Source organism: Schistocerca serialis, chromosome 3 (assembly GCF_023864345.2).
Source record: "Schistocerca serialis cubense isolate TAMUIC-IGC-003099 chromosome 3, iqSchSeri2.2, whole genome shotgun sequence".
Lineage (NCBI taxonomy): Eukaryota > Metazoa > Arthropoda > Insecta > Orthoptera > Acrididae > Schistocerca > Schistocerca serialis.
In genome coordinates this window covers 75,191,039-75,208,768 of record NC_064640.1, presented here as the reverse complement: position 1 = coordinate 75,208,768, position 17,730 = coordinate 75,191,039, and the positions used below count along the sequence as shown (strand labels likewise).

Genomic DNA, 17,730 nt, shown 5'->3' with positions numbered 1-17,730 from the left:
CTCCCACCTCCTTCTCCAATTGCCTGTAACACCCCATACTAACCCCACCTCAAGTAGACCACCTTCTGCAAAGTACTACTGGTACTGTTAGTTCAGCCACCAGCATGGAAGAACATAAGTGTGTGTATGCGTATGTATGTTTGTATGTATATGTGTGTGTGAGTGTGTGTGTGTGTGTGTGTGTGTGTGTGTGTGTGCTTTTTACTCTAGCTCATTAAAGTGTAACTCCAAGAGCTAGCATGTTTTGTTTCTTTTGTGTATGCCTATTGCCAATTCAACACTTCTGCTTTTCAGGGAATAATTTTGTTTAATATCGTGCACAATATAGGTAATTTCTAAGTGGTTATATTTGTTTTATATATTAATTGTACCTATACTGATGGCATAATTTATAATAAATAAAACTAAGAGCCAATTGTGTAAGTATGTTTTAAGAGTAAGGTTAATATAAGTATGATGCCACAGGTAGATATGTATAATCAATAAGCAATGTTAAAAATGCAACTAAATGTCATTGATAGAGTCATAGAAATCTCTCTAGTTAATATGCTACTTTTAAATTCACTGACTGAAAAGGATGAGGGTCTCAGAGAAGATACCAGATTTTCTGTAAAGACAATCATTTAAGTAACAGTAGTATCACACACAGGAGTATTTCCTGGAGGAGATGCTACATGGTAGATTGGGAAGATACTGACAGAGTGCCTCAACAGCTCATGTTTATGTTTTTTAACCAGAGGAATAGCTCAGGAATGGAAAAAGAAACTAACCATCCATACAAGTATGTGATCATCATAAATGGTGTTTTGCTCATCTCAGAAGAGTGATGTTTTTGTGGATATGAATTCCTGTTCAGAATGATACTCACCTGCTTAATGCTTCATGATTCTTTATTAATAATGGAACATATATAAGAGAATAGGTTTAGTCATGAAATATACGCTGACAGAAAAAAAATTGCAACACCAAAAATAATTAACATAGAGTAATGAAATTTTGGGAATACATTCATCTGGTTAATGCTGTTTGTGGCTGACACTGGAGTTGCTGTCCAAGGATTTCCCATATGTGCTTGACTGGAGGCAGATATGGTGATTGAGCAGCCCAAGGCATCATGTTGACGCTCTGGGGAGCATGTTGGGTTACAACACTGATATGAGTGCAGGTGTTATCCTGCTGGAAAATACTCCCTGGAATGCTGTTCATGAATGGCAGCATGACAGATCAGACCACCTGGTTGACATACAGTTTTGCAATCAGAACATGTGGGATAACAATGAGAGTGCTCCTGCTGCAATATGAAGTCACACTCCATACCATAACTCCAGGTGTAAGTCCAGTGTGTCTAGAACACAACTGGCCTCCTTCTAACCAACACACGGCCATCACTGGCACCAAGGCAGAATCAGCTTTTTATCAGACATCCACCCTAACCTCCAATGAGGTCTCACTTGATACCCCTAATATTACAAATGGTGGTGGTTTGGGACCGGCTGCTGTGGCTGGGTGGTTCTACGTGCTTCAGTCTGGAACCACGCTGTTGCTACGGTCATGGGTTTGAATCCTACCTCAGGCGCTGGCCGCGGTGGTCTCGCGGGTCTGGGCGCTCAGTCCAGAACCGCGCGACTGCTACGGTCACAGGTTCGAATCCTGCCTCGCGCATGGATGTGTGTGATGTCCTTAGGTTAGTTAGGTTTAAGTAGTTCTAAGTTCTAGGGGACTGATAACCACCGATGTCAAGTCCCATAGTGCTCAGAGCCATTTGAACCATTTGAACCTACCTCAGGCATGGCTGTGTGTGATGTCCTTCAGGTAGTTAGGTTTAAGTAGTTCTAAGTCTAGGGGACTGACGACCTTAGATGTTAAGTCCCATAGTGCTTAGAGCCATTTTGGTGGTTTGGGGTCAGTGGAACGCATACTACAGGTATCTGACTCAGATCTGTCCTTGAAGTGGACAATTTGCAACACTTCCATTGTCTCACTGTGATGCTAATTGCTGCTCAAATTATTGCTGCAGATGCAGTGCAATGTGCAAGAGGTATACACTGAACACAATGGTCTTCCCTCTTGGTAGTGCCATGTGACGGTGTGGAGCCCAGTCTTTATGTGACTGGACATTCTTTTGACCCCCATGGCCAACAATCATGTACTGTGGCTTCATTCCTGCCAAGTCTTTCTGCAGTACCACAGAAGGAAAATCCAGCTCCTCATTTCCATAATACATGACCTTGTTCACACTCAGTGAAGTGCTGATAATGGCATTTGTCACCTGAAAGGTATTCTTTACTAACATCAACTGACCATGTCAATCTCAAAGTTAAGTAATGCTCACAACTGTTATAGTTTGTAGTTAAAGCAAACATGATTTGTATCCTCATAGTGGCACTACTAGCAACACTGTTACATGACTGGTGTGAAATTTGAATAGACATAATCTTTCAGATGTAGCAACATGCCTATCAACTTTAATTTATGTAAGACTGATCCATTCTGGTGTTGCAGATTTTTTTCTGTCAGTGTAGGACTGGTAAGAAGAGTATTTTTACAAAAATAATGATAAAATTTAATGGCTCATTTTTATCAGCCTTCTTAAAAACTAATGTCAACACTGTTTATATCAAAAAAATTTCTTGTTACATTGATAAATGGATGTTTTAATAATGAATTACATTGGCCAATAGTGAAAATGTAAATAGGGTGAAATAATTGTTTGTTAACTATATTGACCATGCTGATAATTAAAAAATGATGAAAACTCGAATTAACTTTCATTTTCAATTCAAAGGGGGTGCATTTAATTATAATTATGATTTATTAGCATTCATTGTCAATACTCTCCCATATAGACTTCAAAATCCCACTGATGGTGGATTAGTTGGCGCTTGTGGCAACAATGGGAGGATGAAGAGAGAAGTGGAGCATGTTTTCATTTAAGTGTAGTTTCGGTCTGTTACATGTTGTGTTCTGTTCATGTTACTGAAGTGTAGTTAGCAAATGTGGTCATTGTAAATCCTGTGAGTCAATATGCCTTGTAACTGTGTAAACAGTGCTGACAGTTTTTCCTACATTTGTGGACAGGCTACATCAAAATCACAAAGGAGACCAATAATGCCATATATTAGGAACACATACAAACTATACTTTGGCTGTGAAATCAGGGACCAAGACAAGCCCTGAGATCCTCATTTATGTTGCATATCTTGTGTCTGGAGTCCTTATTTGTGGCTGAATTGTGAAAAACCTTCAATGGGCTTTGCCTCACCCATGATCATCCTCTCAAATGCTGTCAATCTCTTTGGGTGATGAAACATGTTTGTGCCTCTTAAGTCTAGTGAATGTGAATGATAGGTAATTTTGTGGGACAACTCCATTAACACATAGTATTTCCAAGAAGAAATAGTCTTCCTTGACATACTGTAACATACCATTGGCCATGCAACCACTGACCTACAGAGATGGACTCTCTGTTCCAGTCCACCTAATTGTGATAGTGATGAGTGCAGTAGTGAACTAATGCTGCACTGTCACTTTCAAAACCCACTGCTTTGAAAGATCCTGATTTTGTGTGTAATGGCAAGTGTACAGAAGTACACAAAATAACATAGAGTGAACTTCATAACCTAGTGAGAGATCTGGAATTGCCAAAAGGTAAAGCTGAACTGTTGCTGTCAAGCCTAAAACAGTGGAATTGCCTTGATAAGATGCTAAATGAGATTGCATTCCTTAACTGCAATATGCCATTCCTTCAGTTCTTTGAAAGTGAAAAGACGTTGGTATTTTATAGTGATGTACAGGAACTAATAGCATCTATGGGCATTTGCTTGAGTATATCAATGACCTTTCATCAGTAACATTACAAGATGCCAAATTCATTTTGTTTGCCGATGGTACAAACATTGCAATTAAATAGCAAATCAAGTGTAGTCTTAGAAAGATCAGCTAATAAAATATTTGTGGACATTAATCACTGGTTCCTAGTCAATTCTTTGTCACTAAACTTTGAAAAAACACACTACATGCAGTTCAGAACTTGTAAGGAGTGTCCCACGAGTATACGCCTAACATACGATGACAAGCAGATAGAAGAAGAGGACAGTGTTAAATTCTTGGGATTACAGCTTGATAATAAATTCAGCTGGGAAAAGCACACCACAGAACTGCTAAAGCATCTTAACAAATGTCTATTTGCAATGCGAATTGTGTCACACATGGGGGATATAAAAATGAAAGAGCTGGCGCACTATGCTTACTATCATTCCATAATGTCATATAGGATTATTTTTTGGGGTAATTCATCAAGCCAAGATAAAGTTTTCCGCACACAAAAACGTGCAGTAAGAGTTATATGTGGTGTGAACTCAAGATCATCCTGCAGAAGCCTGTTTAGGGAACTAGGGATACTAACTACTGTTTCCCAATATATTTATTCTTTAATGAAATTTGTCATTAAAAATATATCACTTTTTTCAAACCAACAGCTCAATTCATGGAATCAATAATAGAAATAAGAATAATCTTCACAAGGATTTAAAGTCACTTAGTCTTGTATAAAAAGGTGTGCATTATTCAGGAACACACATTTTCAATAACTTGCCAGCAGCCATGTGTTCATTGTAAATAAGTATTATAGTAGAATGAGATTTTCACTCTGCAGCGGAGTGTGCGCTGATATGAAACTTCCTGGCAGATTAAAACTGTGTGCCCGACCGAGACTCGAACTCGGGACCTTTGCCTTTCACGGGCAAGTGCTCTGCCATCTGAGCTACCGAAGCACGACTCACGCCCGGTACTCACAGGTTTACTTCTGCCAGTATCCGTCTCCTACCTTCCAAACTTTACAGAAGCTCTCCTGCGAACCTTGCAGAACTAGCACTCCTGAAAGAAAGGATACAGTGCACACTCCGCTGCAGAGTGAAAATCTCATTCTGGAAACATCCCCCAGGCTGTGGCTAAGCCATGTCTCCGCGGTATCCTTTCTTTCAGGAGTGCTAGTTCTGCAAGGTTCGCAGGAGAGCTTCTGTAAAGTTTGGAAGGTAGGAGACGGATACTGGGAGAAGTAAAGCTGTGAGTACCGGGCGTGAGTCGTGCTTCGGTAGCTCAGATGGCAGAGCACTTGCCCGCGAAAGGCAAAGGTCCCGAGTTCGAGTCTCGGTCGGGCACACAGTTTTAATCTGCCAGGAAGTTTCAAGTATTATAGTAGTTGTATTACACATTTATTACCTTATAAATAAATAAAAAAAACTTTTTTATTTTAAATTCAGTGCATTAGTATTTGTAAAATGATCCTTTCATATAGTGTTCATTAAAAAATTATGATCATTCCACTTGGGACCTGTGAAATGATACATTAGCTTATTTGTTTGAGTTGTAAATATTTGTCATGTATTATTGTTTTTCTGACATGTTCTACATCCTGAAGGACCTCCTCACTATGGATCAATTGGAACGAAAGTAAATCTAATGTAACCCAATCTAATGACCATGAAAGTGATTAGTTGAAGTTGTTCATTGACTCCTCCAAAGTAAATCTCAAGTGTGTGTTGCTCAGTAATGCCAATGTATTACCACTGAGTCCAATTGGATATTCACCTAACATTAAAAAAAAACCTATGATATGTTCAAACAATTGTTATTACAATTGAACTATGAGTAGTTTAAATGAGAGATTTCCAGGGACCTGAATATCATAGGCATATTACTCGGGCAAAAACATGGCTATACCAGATTCTATTGCTTCCTGTGCCTCTGGGATAGCTGCACCAAATCACTTCATTATAAAAAGAAAGATTGGCTTAAGCATTAATCACTTTGAAGTGGGATCCCACAATGTTATGCATGAAACACTTGTTGAATCCAAGAACATAATTCTCCCTGCTCTTCATCTAAAATTAGGCCTCATGAAAAACTTTGTTAAGGCAATGGACAGAAATGGGGAAGCATTTCTCTATTTGCATGAGAAATTTCCAACATTTTTGTGAGGCAAAAATAAAAGAGGGGATTTTCATGGGTCCCCAGATATGCAATCTGTACAAAGATGAGCATCTCAAAATCATCCTGACAGATGATGAAAAGTTAACTTCGGATGCTTTTGTTCAAGTGTCAACAAACTTTCTAGAAAATAAGAGGGCAGAAAAATATAAGGATCTTGGGGAAAATCTTCAACACTCCTATAATAGATCTACATCTGTATACAGAAGCATTTAAGATTAATCCATTATCAAAGTAAATATTTTTACCTATCTATTTATCTTATGCTTAAATGTCAGGAAAGACTATGGGAAGAGAACTGAAGAAAATTTATGACATATTTATAATTTATAAAAACCATGTTTTTAAATGATAATTAAATTGACACCCTAGCTGCAAAGAGGCATTGATATACATTGTTGGGGACATGTTGGGAATGTGTGCCCCAGTTAATTATCATTTCATTCTAGAGAAGCTGCATAGTCACCAATGTACCTACTCTTTCAGGAACAGATACTACCTTCATAACCATGTTTTTGTTCTATGAAGTGTTCAGTATATTTATATTCTAAACATTTACACTTGTTTACAAAAATGTTGCCTTAGAATATCATTGTACTTAAAACTTGAAAGGGATACTGCAGAAACTGAAACCCACTTTTAGAGCAAATGACTACAAAACAGAACAATATATAGCATTATACACTACTGGCCATTAAAATTGCTGCACCATGAAGATGAAGTGCTACAGACGCAAAATTTAACCGACAGGAAGAAGATGCAGTGATATGCAGATGAGTAGCTTTTACAGAGCATTCAAACAAGGTTGGCGCAGGTGGTAACACCTACAATGTGCTGACATGAGGAAAGTTTCCAACCAATTTCTCATACACAAATAGCAGTTGACTGGTGTTGCCTGGTGAAATGTTGTTGTGATGCCTCGTGTAAGGAGGAGAAATGCGTACCATCACGTTTCCAACTTTGATAAAGATCGGATTGTAGCCTATCGTGATTGCGGTTTATCGTATCGCGACATTGCTGCTTGAGCTGGTCGAGATCCAATGACTGTTAGTAGAATATGGAATCGGTGGTTTCAGGAGGGTAGTATGGAATGTCATGCTGGATCCCAACGGCCTTGTATCACTAGCAGTCGAGATGACAGGCATCTTATCCGCATGGCTGTAACAGATTGTGCAGCCACGTCTCGGTCCCTGAGTCAACAGATGGGGACGTTTGCAAGACAACAACCATCTGCACAAACAGTTCGATGATGTTTGCAGCAGCAGGGACTACCAGCTTGAAGACCATGCTGCGGTTACCCTTGATGCTGCATCACAGACAGGAGCACCTGCGATGGTGTACTCAGTGATGAACCTGGGTGCACAAATGGCAAAACGTCATGTTTTTGGATCATGATGATCGCATTCGTGTTTGGTGACATCGCGGTGAACACACATTGGGAGCATGTATTCGTCATGGCCATACTGGCGTATCACCCAGCGTGATGGTATGGGGTGCCATTGGTTACACATCTCCATCACCTCTTGTTCGCATTGACGGCACTTTGAACAGTGGACGTTACATTTCAGATGTGTTACGGCCCGTGGCTCTACCCTTCATTCGATCCCTGAGGAACCCTACATTTCAGCAGGATAATGCACTACTACATGTTGCAGGTCCTGTAATGGCCTTTCTGAATACAGAAAATGTTCAACTTCGGCCCTGGCCAGCACATTCTCCAGATCTCTCACCAATTGAAAATGTCTGGTCAATGGTGGCCGAGCAACTGGCTCATCACAATACGCCAGTCACTACTCTTGATGACCTGTGGTATTGTGTTGAAGCTGCATGGGCAGCTGTATCTGTACACACCATCCAAGCTCTGTTTGACTCAATGCCCAGGCATATCAAGGCCATTATTATGGCCAGACGTGGTTGTTCTGGGTACTGATTTCTCAGGATCTATGCACCAAAATTGCGTGAAAATGTAATCACATGTCAGTTCTAGCATAATACATTTGTCCAATGAATACCCGTTTATCATGTGTATTTCTTCTTGGTGTAGCAATTTTAATGTCCAGTAGTGTAGCATTACAAAATAAAACTACAAGAAAGTGCATGACAGAAAAAAATCACATCATCCTCCAGTTGTATCTGCATAATGTCCATGAATCAGTGGGAAAAGTTCTTTGCAAGGGGGTATCAAGCTGATCTGTCACAGCAGCAAGGTGCTGTGGAAAGATATGCACATATGGAGTCTACAAAGTAAACTGCATATTTAGAATATTATATGAAGAGTGCAGTTGCACTTGGTGGGGTGAGTGCTGGTGATGAATGGGATAGGAGGCCCAGTGGAAATACTACTGATGGTAAACTTCAGTACATGCTTTGCTGTGGCTCAGTAGGCAAACCGTGTCGTCTGTTGACCAGGGCTAGTGCCGACATACAGGTGACGGCTTCCACCCTGGTAAGAGGATGCTGCTAGGCACCCTGTGTCACTGACAGCAGGTCCATGGATGACAAGTGGTCTCCATAGGCCATGGCTGTGGTGTCAATGATGTGCTACTTCTCCATCAGTAATGGGATCTGAAGTGGTCCCATGGCCGGGCAAATGTACACCACAATGGAGCGTGGAGACTGCTGTGTGCAGAATCTGACCTGCTGACCTCTGACAGGGGTTGGCCAGTGGCTGGTACTGAGGAACTAAATCCTGTAGAGAACTCAGTCTTGATGGCAGCAGGTGAAGATGGTAGGTGGATAGTAAGTCTCATGAGGAACTCAATGCTGGTGGTTACAGGTACAGCCTGATCTTGAACCTATAATTGCCACTGGTGATGCCCACTTTTCTTACTGTCCATCATGGCCCTGACATGCAGAACACAAATGCTAAGTATGATTACAACAACATAATAAATCGGTGATAGCGGAACATCACCGTGACTTTTGACAACCTATCAGGTTCCAGGATGCCTGAGTACTGGCGAAAGAATTGTGGATGCGAAAACACAAAATACGGGAGGCGATCGAAGTTATTAAGCAGCCTGACAACATCAACAGAGAAAATGGCTACAAACTCCCAGCATCCCGGCTGCCGGCCATCCCAGTCCAATGGGCTGTGAGTGGTCATGGGGCAGAAGTTGCATGGGACATGGACGTATCTGCACAAACAGCTGTAGAGCAACTGTCAGTCCACTTCCACACACACCAGGAGGAAAACTTGCTGACCAGAAGCCGAACGCTGATTGGTGGACAGCTACCAATCGTTGACGACATGGACATCCACGAATAGCTTCTTTCCTTCCATCTTCCCTTATGCCTTGACTAGCCAATCGTATTAGAGGGCGAATTAAAAGTTTTACAACAGTGATGACAGACATCGATAGTCTGTAATAAATAGAAGCACCTATTTGCATGCAAAACCAGTCGTGCCCTGAGGAAGGCCGTTGCAATTCGGCCGAAACATCAGTTTTAGTTTATTATTGTTGTTAGTTTTTAGCAATGACATGGCATAATACCCAGAATAATTTTGATCACAACTGTTATAGGTTTGACACAAGGGACAGAAATCCCACACAAACTGCACTGTGTACAAGGCACAAGTTCTAACAACTTACATCTATAGTTATCCTGATGCTATAATGAATTGACTGGTTCCTAACTTTTACAAAAGTAACTTTATTATTATCATGCTCCCTAATCTTTGACCCAATGATTGTCACCACAAAATAACAAAATTTCTCCCATTCACCCCAGATGATGATATTGTAGGCTGTGGTTCAGATGTTACACTGTGAGGGAGAGGGGAGTGGGGTTGGCTGACGCTCTGCTGTTGTCTGCAACAATGACAGCCCCCCTGACACCACTTCGAAGAGTGCAGTTGCACTAGGTGGGGTGAATGGTGGTGGTGATGGGCCAGAGGCCCAGTGGAAACACTACTAATAGTAAGGAATGCTTTATTCAACTTCTGTACATGTTTTGTTATGGCTCAGTGAGTCAAAACATGCCTCTTCCTCTTGACCATTACCTGTGCTGACATACAGGTGCCGACTTCTGCCATTGTGAGAGGATGCTGCAAAGGCAGCCTGTGTTGCTGACTGCTGGCCCGTGGTGGCCAGTAATCTCTGTAGGTCATAACTGTGACATCAGTGGCATGTTGCTCCTCCATCAATGATAGCAAATTGAGCAGACCCTCACCCTACACACATTCACAGTGACAGCACATTGAGACTACTGTTCATGGGATTCAGCTTGCTGCCCTCTGGCAGGAGCTGGCCCAGTGGCTGGTGTTGAGGTACTAACTCTTGTGGGTTACTCAGTGCTGGTGGCAGTAGGCGCAGATGCCAGATTGGCAGTGCTGTGACGCTAAGTTCTATTAGGAACTTTGTGCTGGTGGTGAGAGGCACAGCCTGGTCCTGGACCCATGGCTCCTGCTGATGATGGACACTCATCTTGCTGGCTGGTGTGGTCCTGGCATCATGGTTGTGCTAATAGACTCTAGCAAAAGGAACTGCCTCTTCCTCAAAATTCAGACATATTTATGTTGTTCCAAGGCACATTTGTTTCATTAAAACCTGATATCCAGTCTCCTTGTCCACAACAAGAGACTTGACCTTGTGTGGTGACATTGTACCACCTGCTACAACTTTTACTGCTGTGTGGTGCAATTTTCCACTGAGTGCAGCTAGCCTCATCTCACAGTCCCATTATGTACATGTTCTACTGATGTGCATATAGCCACACTGTGGCTACTAGCCTGAAGCTACTACTGCAATGCTTCATGGTTGCTCTCTCACTATTTCTTATTTTTGTTGCTAAAAGACTGGGTAGCAACACTATATATAGGTTGGAGATGTGGTAAATCATATTAGCACATACCTAATGGAAGAAAAAAGCATATATTACTCTGACAACACAACAACAGTGGCATAATATTCCAAAACAGCATAACTGCACAAAGCTCATGAACTAGTTAGGCAGATGCCCTCCTTCCCTCCGTTATGAGAAAGATATGAGAGCTATTTGAAATTGTGAAGCAGCTTGCCCACACAAATGCTGATGATGAGCTCAAATTGACACCATCTCAGCAGCCAGAAATAGCCAGGTTACAGACTGACAGCATTCACAAGGCTGCTCCATTAGACAAGATAATACAAATAGCTACTAAAGGCAGATAACATACCGAATGGTCTTTACTACCATAGGGCACCTTGAGAGCAAAATACTATGTCAGTGTATTGACTTTCTCTTCATTCACACAAAAGAGTCAATATGTATTAAAATAAAAACTATTACTAATAAAAGTTATTAGTCTCTACCTTCCCACTCCTACCAGCCAATGAAAAAATATCAATGTTTTCTGACTAACTGACTCTATGAGAAAGATGAAATTACATTACATAAGACCTGAAAGAGGCATTGGAATTGTACCACATTCATCATTCTGATGAAGCCCACTTACAATAATGGCCAAAACATTGATTTTATAAAGAACATGTTGATGAACTCACACACCCAGAAATTTCTTACTGAAGGATGGTAATACATTACTATTCTTAACTGTAGGAAGCACATACAATGCAGACCCTCTTGGATCAGAAGAGAATGACTTAGTGCATAAAATTATTTTAATGTGAAACTTTGGAGAAATAATCTGCACTTACCAAGGCATATGACTTAATTGTGTTAATTGCTTTTAATCCTCCCCACTAGACATGAAAAGAGAAATTTCCAATAATGTGTATGTACTTTGCATTGATTTTGTGTATTTATTAGTCTCTGTTGGGCATATTTAGTCTATTATCTGAACTTGTACTGCTTGTTTCCTCCTACACTTCCTGACAAAAATATATATAGCACCCAGAAGGGGAGGAAGAAAGAATATGAAACATCATGGGTTGCAAGCATACATGATTTTGTTTCAGTAATAACATTATTGAGTCAAACAAACAACTTTATAGTATGAGTCCACTTATCAGTATGATGTTGAACACCCTCTGGCCAGGATGGATGCACTGATTCAGTTTGGAAGGGTGTCATAAACCTATTAAATCCTCTCCTGAGGAAAACTGGCCCAAAACTGTTGTAATTGGTCCTTGATATTCTGGCTAGCGGCACTGGAAAGGACTTGACATCTAAGCTGATCCTACATGTGCTCAATTAGGAGCAAGGTTGTGCTATCAATTCAATGAGATTACCAAACAGCCAGGTGCATGTTTGCATAAGTGTTTTCACTGCAGTTCAGTTACTGTAATGGTGGAAGCTGCGAAATTAACAGACCAATGGGAAAAGTTTTCATGTTTTTATGAGGCAGTTTCACATAAATCAGTAGGTATTTTACAAAAGTAGTAAGCTCACAATTGAGAGTAAATTTTGACATGTTTTGAAATTTGACAAGCAGTTTCCTCACACCATAACTATTTTGAAAGAAGACAAAACCTTGGTGGCTGATGGGTGTGTGAAATTGTGTGCTAAGGGCCTGAGCCAATTTAGCAGTAGAGAGGTTGAAAACTTTGTAAATTTAAGACAAACATTGATTCAAATAGGAAAAAATACAGCTCAGGGGTTATTAAAAATGTTGTGCTGTCCCACGCAACAGTAGCTAGGAAAGTTGAAAACTTAGCTGATAAAGTATCCAGTGAAGTGCTTCCTGAAATAGTGCATGCAATTCAGTCTGTTATCTGTGCAAAAGCAACTGATTTATAGACAGACAATGTGTTTCATTATGTGTCTGTCACAACACACTACACAAATTCCAACTGGTGTTTGAATAAATATATATTAATGTGCTTGGCATTTCCCAAACACCCAAAGAGTGGAACAATAATTTTGAAGTGAGATGGAAGATCGACTGGAAACTGTAGGCGTTTCTCATGAGGACATTGTCAAAAAAGTTTTTGTCATAGACCAGGCCAGTAATATTGGTAAGGCTCTTAACATTTATATAAACATTCCTTATGCACAGCTCATACTGCAAACATGATATTGATGCATATTCTGAATGAACAGCTTTTGAAATAAAATTTCCCAGATATATTAACCATTGTTAATTCAGTTAAGCTATGGTTTACTACTTCAAGAGAAGAGGTTTCTCTGCCAGACTAAATTAATCTTTAAAGCAGTATGATTTCACATTGAAATAGTTATTTTGCCATGCTTCAACCAGTACATTCTCAGATTGAGTCAGTGAGGGCTGTTTTAGATACCAAACATACCCCTAATTAAAGGCTAGGCTATGATCACCACACAACTGGAGAGTTTACAGTATTTCTTAAACCATTTACGGAATCCACAGTTACGTGATCTAGAGTATGGGTAATCAACCTTGTTTACCCACTGTCCACTTTTTTTGATCCCTGATAGTAGTAAAATTTTCTAACCACCCATCAGTTCCCAAGTAACGATATTTTATAAAGTAGGGTTACTTTACTTTAATTTATAAAGCAGAGACACAGCAAGTTAAAACACATAATAATTAGATGTATAATGGAATGATGATAGTGAAAATTTGTGTTGGACTGGGACTCAAACCCAGATTTCCTGTTTATTATGAGTGATAACCTTAGCATTAAGCCATCCAATCATGACTCATAGCCAGACCCAAACTTATATATCATCAACCATGTGTCTAAAAACTGTAGTTGTATATCCATTGTGTGTACTCCTCAAGAGGGGAGACATTTTACTTGAAAGTCACTCATCCAGAGTCGGCGGATAAATACAAAATTGCAGTGCCTGTATTATTCAAAATTATGATGCAATATTCCTTCATATATGCATGTATGTGTGTGTGTGTGTGTGTGTGTGTGTGTGTGTGTGTGTGTGTGTGTGTGTGAGTGTGTGTGTGTGTGTGTGTGTGTGTGTGTGTAAGGGATGTGCTGAGGAAGTGGAGATGGTGAATGCATGTGAGGAATATTCCTTGAATTGCACTACAAAGAACATAGAATTCAGAGCTACATGCTTTAATGAGTGAAACACAAATATTTGTTACCTTTTTGTAGTATCAACAATTACTCCATTTTCTGTTGAGAAGTCATCCCTTGGTAGTCCACAGATATTCCAAGTTTGCACCTTGACTTCAGAACTCAGAACATTCATTATACTGAAATCATCTGAACATGGTACTTTCAGCGTCTTTATGAAGCAGTGCCAGTCTTTTATGCATTTACTCCTAGAATAATAGACTTAAGTAAAACACTTGTACTTACAGTGTCATGTGCACTCAACTGATTTCTGATATTCCTTTTGCCTCTGAAACTTACAATTGTGTTAATTACAATCTGTCAATAATACTGTTGAATAAGGTGATACAGGTAACAGTGAATGAGACAAAATTCTCTTTACATCATAACTTAGTATTTGTTGTAATGAAAATTAGGAAATTACACAAATGGATATGGGTATGCCAGCTGATAATGTTTAAAATGTAGATACTTACTACTGGGTAAGTATTTATTTTCAAGAAGCAGAACTGGAAATGTGTTATGATAAAAAGTTGTTTTTGTGCTTTTGAATTTCTGTTTACCCCGTGTGGAGTTTGCTGGTCTCCCGGGGTGGACCAAAACTAGCAACTGCTGCCTTGTAGTATGATATTGGCTTATCAAAGGCTAAAGGAAGAAAACCTTGATTAAAAATTACCTGGTCCTCCGGGTTGGGGGTTGTGCAGTGGGCCAGCTCCTCACTCACATAAAAACATAAAAATGCTAAAAAACCTAATAATATGCCTCGGAAAAATTGGAACTTTGGACGACGAACTGGCGATGAGAAACGGAAAATGACGTTTGGATGCTGGAATGTGCAAGGTATTTCCACTAAAATAAATTTACTACATGCAGAACTTGACATGTTCAACATGGATGTTGTCGTACTCTCTGAAACAAAGAAGAAAGGCCAAGGAGAAGAAGAACTGGATAATTATGTACATATCTGGAGTGGGGTATCAAAAGCAGTAAGAGCCAAGGCAGGAGTCTCCATTATGATAAAGAAATCATGGAAAGAAAGAATCAAAAATTGGACATTCATCAATCAACATGTTATAACTGTTGAAATGACGTTATTTGCTAGGGAAGTTGGGATTATGGTCGTATATGGACCCACAAACGACACAAAAGATAAGGAGAAAGATACATTCTGGGCCACCCTCAGGGAGACTATTAAACAAATCCCAAGAAGAAAGGAACTGATTATCATGGGAGATCTGAATGGAAGGATAGGAATTAGAGAATCCTGTAGAATAGTAGGAAAATATGGAGAGGACGAATATAATGACAATGGGGAACGATTGATTGCAATTTGTGAACAATTTGATCTAAAAATTACCAACACATTTTTCAAACATAAGGACATTCATAAATACACTTGGCAACAGAACACTAAAGAACTTCATTCTATATTAGATTATATTATCATTAGGCAAAAAAGTAGTTTTAAGGCAGTAGACGTCAGATCTTATAGAGGAGCCCAGTGTGGATCAGACCACTATTTAGTAAAAATGAAGTCTTTCTGGTCATGGAAGAATGCAAAGAATGATACAAGTAACATAAATAAAATGAACCAGACTGAGAAAGATGAAATTTTACCTTTTAATATTGACAGCCTACAAGACAAAAGTAGCAGAGCACTCTTTGCGGCCAGGATGGAAAGGAAACTGGTTGAATCATTTGAAGGAAGAACAGAGGAAATATATGACTATATAAAAGCTAATGTGAAAATAATAGCAACAGAGGTGTTGGGTAAAAAAGATAGCAACCACAACCGTGCAGCAGAGTGATGGTCAGAGGAACTAGAGGTCCTTGTTAGAGCAAAACAAAATGCGTTCCTTCAGTGGTTGAATGATAAATCAGAAGAAACAAGATCAATATACAAGGAAAAGAAGAATGAAGTGATGAAAAAAATAAGGATAGCAAAAAATGAAGCATGGGAAAGAACATGTGCCAAGGTGAATAGCAAATTAGGATTTGGGAGAGCAAAAGAAGCATGGTCAGTATTAAAAGGGCTTCGACAGGATACAAAAAGCAAAACTAATCTCCAACTGATAACACAGAAGGAATGGGAAGAGTATTTCCAAAAATTATTAAATGAGGACAGAGAAGAATATCTAGAAGACGGAACAGTGGAAGAAAAAGGACATGAAGATGATGAGATCCAAATTTTAGAAAGTTAAGTACTTCAGGCATTGAGAACAGGAAAGTATGGTAAATATCAATCTGGAGCGTCTGAAATATGGTGGTGACAAAATTGTGAAACTGATAACACAGCTCTTCAACAAAATGATACATGGAGATTCAATACCCAATGAGATGAAGCTAGGTTACATTAATACAATATTTAAGAAAGGGGATCGGAAAATTTGTTCAAACTATCGAAGAATTTGTCTTACAAACACATTAATGAGAATTTTTGCGAAAGTAATTAAAAACAAACTGGAAAAAAATTTTATAACCCAAGAAGAACAATGTGGATTCATGGCTGGGAGATCATGTGTAGACCATATTTTCACATTATGACAGATTTTGGAGAAACATAGGGAAAAATCAAAAAATTTAGGATTAATTTTCATAGATCTAGAAAAAGTGTATGATACTGTTCCAAGAAAATTACTTTGGAGAGCACTACATATGGTAAAGATAAACCCTTCCTTGATTAAAATAATACAACAGATGTATAAAGATAACATTTGCCTAGTGAAAGTTGGTAATAAACTTTCACAGAAATTTAGAACAAGCAAAGGCCTTTTACAGGGCTGTCCCATGTCACCATCATTATTTAAAATCTATACAGATATTAGCCTTAGAACATGGTCTCGTAAATGTAATAGTATGGGATTAGAAATAAGAGACGGCGTTTACCTAAATCATTTATTGTTTGCTGATGATCAAGTAGGCGTAGCACAAGATGGGGAAGATGCTAACTATATGTGCAATCAACTAGCAGTAGCATACAAAACTTGGGGTTTGAAGATTAATTACCAAAAAACAGAATACTTGACTAATGATTCAGATGAGCTATACATTGAAGGAAAGAAAATCAAAAAGATAAACACTTTCTGTTATTTGGGATCCATTTTATAAATCGAGGGAAAGTCAGAGTCAGAAAGCAATAAAAGAATTAGTAGCGGATGGAGGGTCATTGGGATGCTTAACTCAGTCTTATGGAGCAGGAATGTAATGAGCAGAACTAAAAAATTAATATACAAATCCATATTAGAGAGTGTGGTTCTGTATGGAACGGAGACCTGGACAATTAACATGAAGCACATTAAAAAATTACAAGCTCTAGAGATGGACTTCTGGAGAAGATCAGCAAGAATCTCCAAGAAAGAAAAGATAAGGAACACCAAAATAATAAGGAGAATGGAAATAAAAGAAAGAATATATGACGTAATGGATAGGAAGAAATTACAGTGGTACGGGCATGTACGGCGAATGGAGAAAATCAGAATACCAAAATTGATACTGGAGTGGGAACTGGAGGGGATAAGAAGAAGAGGACGACCTATGACCACCTGGCTCCAAAATGTACAGCACACAATGAGGAGAATGGGCGCAGAGGAAGAGGACACACAAGATTGAAACACCTGGAGGAATATTTTGAAAATATAGTTTAAGAACGTTTATTGTTTGTAATTTCCAAGTTAATTATTATGTTGGGGATAAGCCTGTGTAATGAGGAAAAGCTCAAAATAATAATAATAATAATTTCTGTTTACTCTCTGTACATCTAGCATAGTAATTATTGGATCTTTATAAAACCATAGTATTGGAGAAA

The 17,730-nt window shown here is 39.2% G+C and overlaps 1 protein-coding gene across 1 annotated transcript in view; it reads right to left on the bottom strand.

The window, feature by feature from the left end:
- Positions 1-17,730, bottom strand: part of LOC126470685 (dynein axonemal heavy chain 7-like) — a 762,325-nt gene that overhangs the window by 279,699 nt on the left and 464,896 nt on the right. Inside the window, exon 19 of the mRNA XM_050098686.1 lies at positions 13,955-14,134. Within this exon, the coding sequence (XP_049954643.1) occupies positions 13,955-14,134 (180 nt within the window). The remainder of the gene's footprint in view (positions 1-13,954; positions 14,135-17,730) is intronic.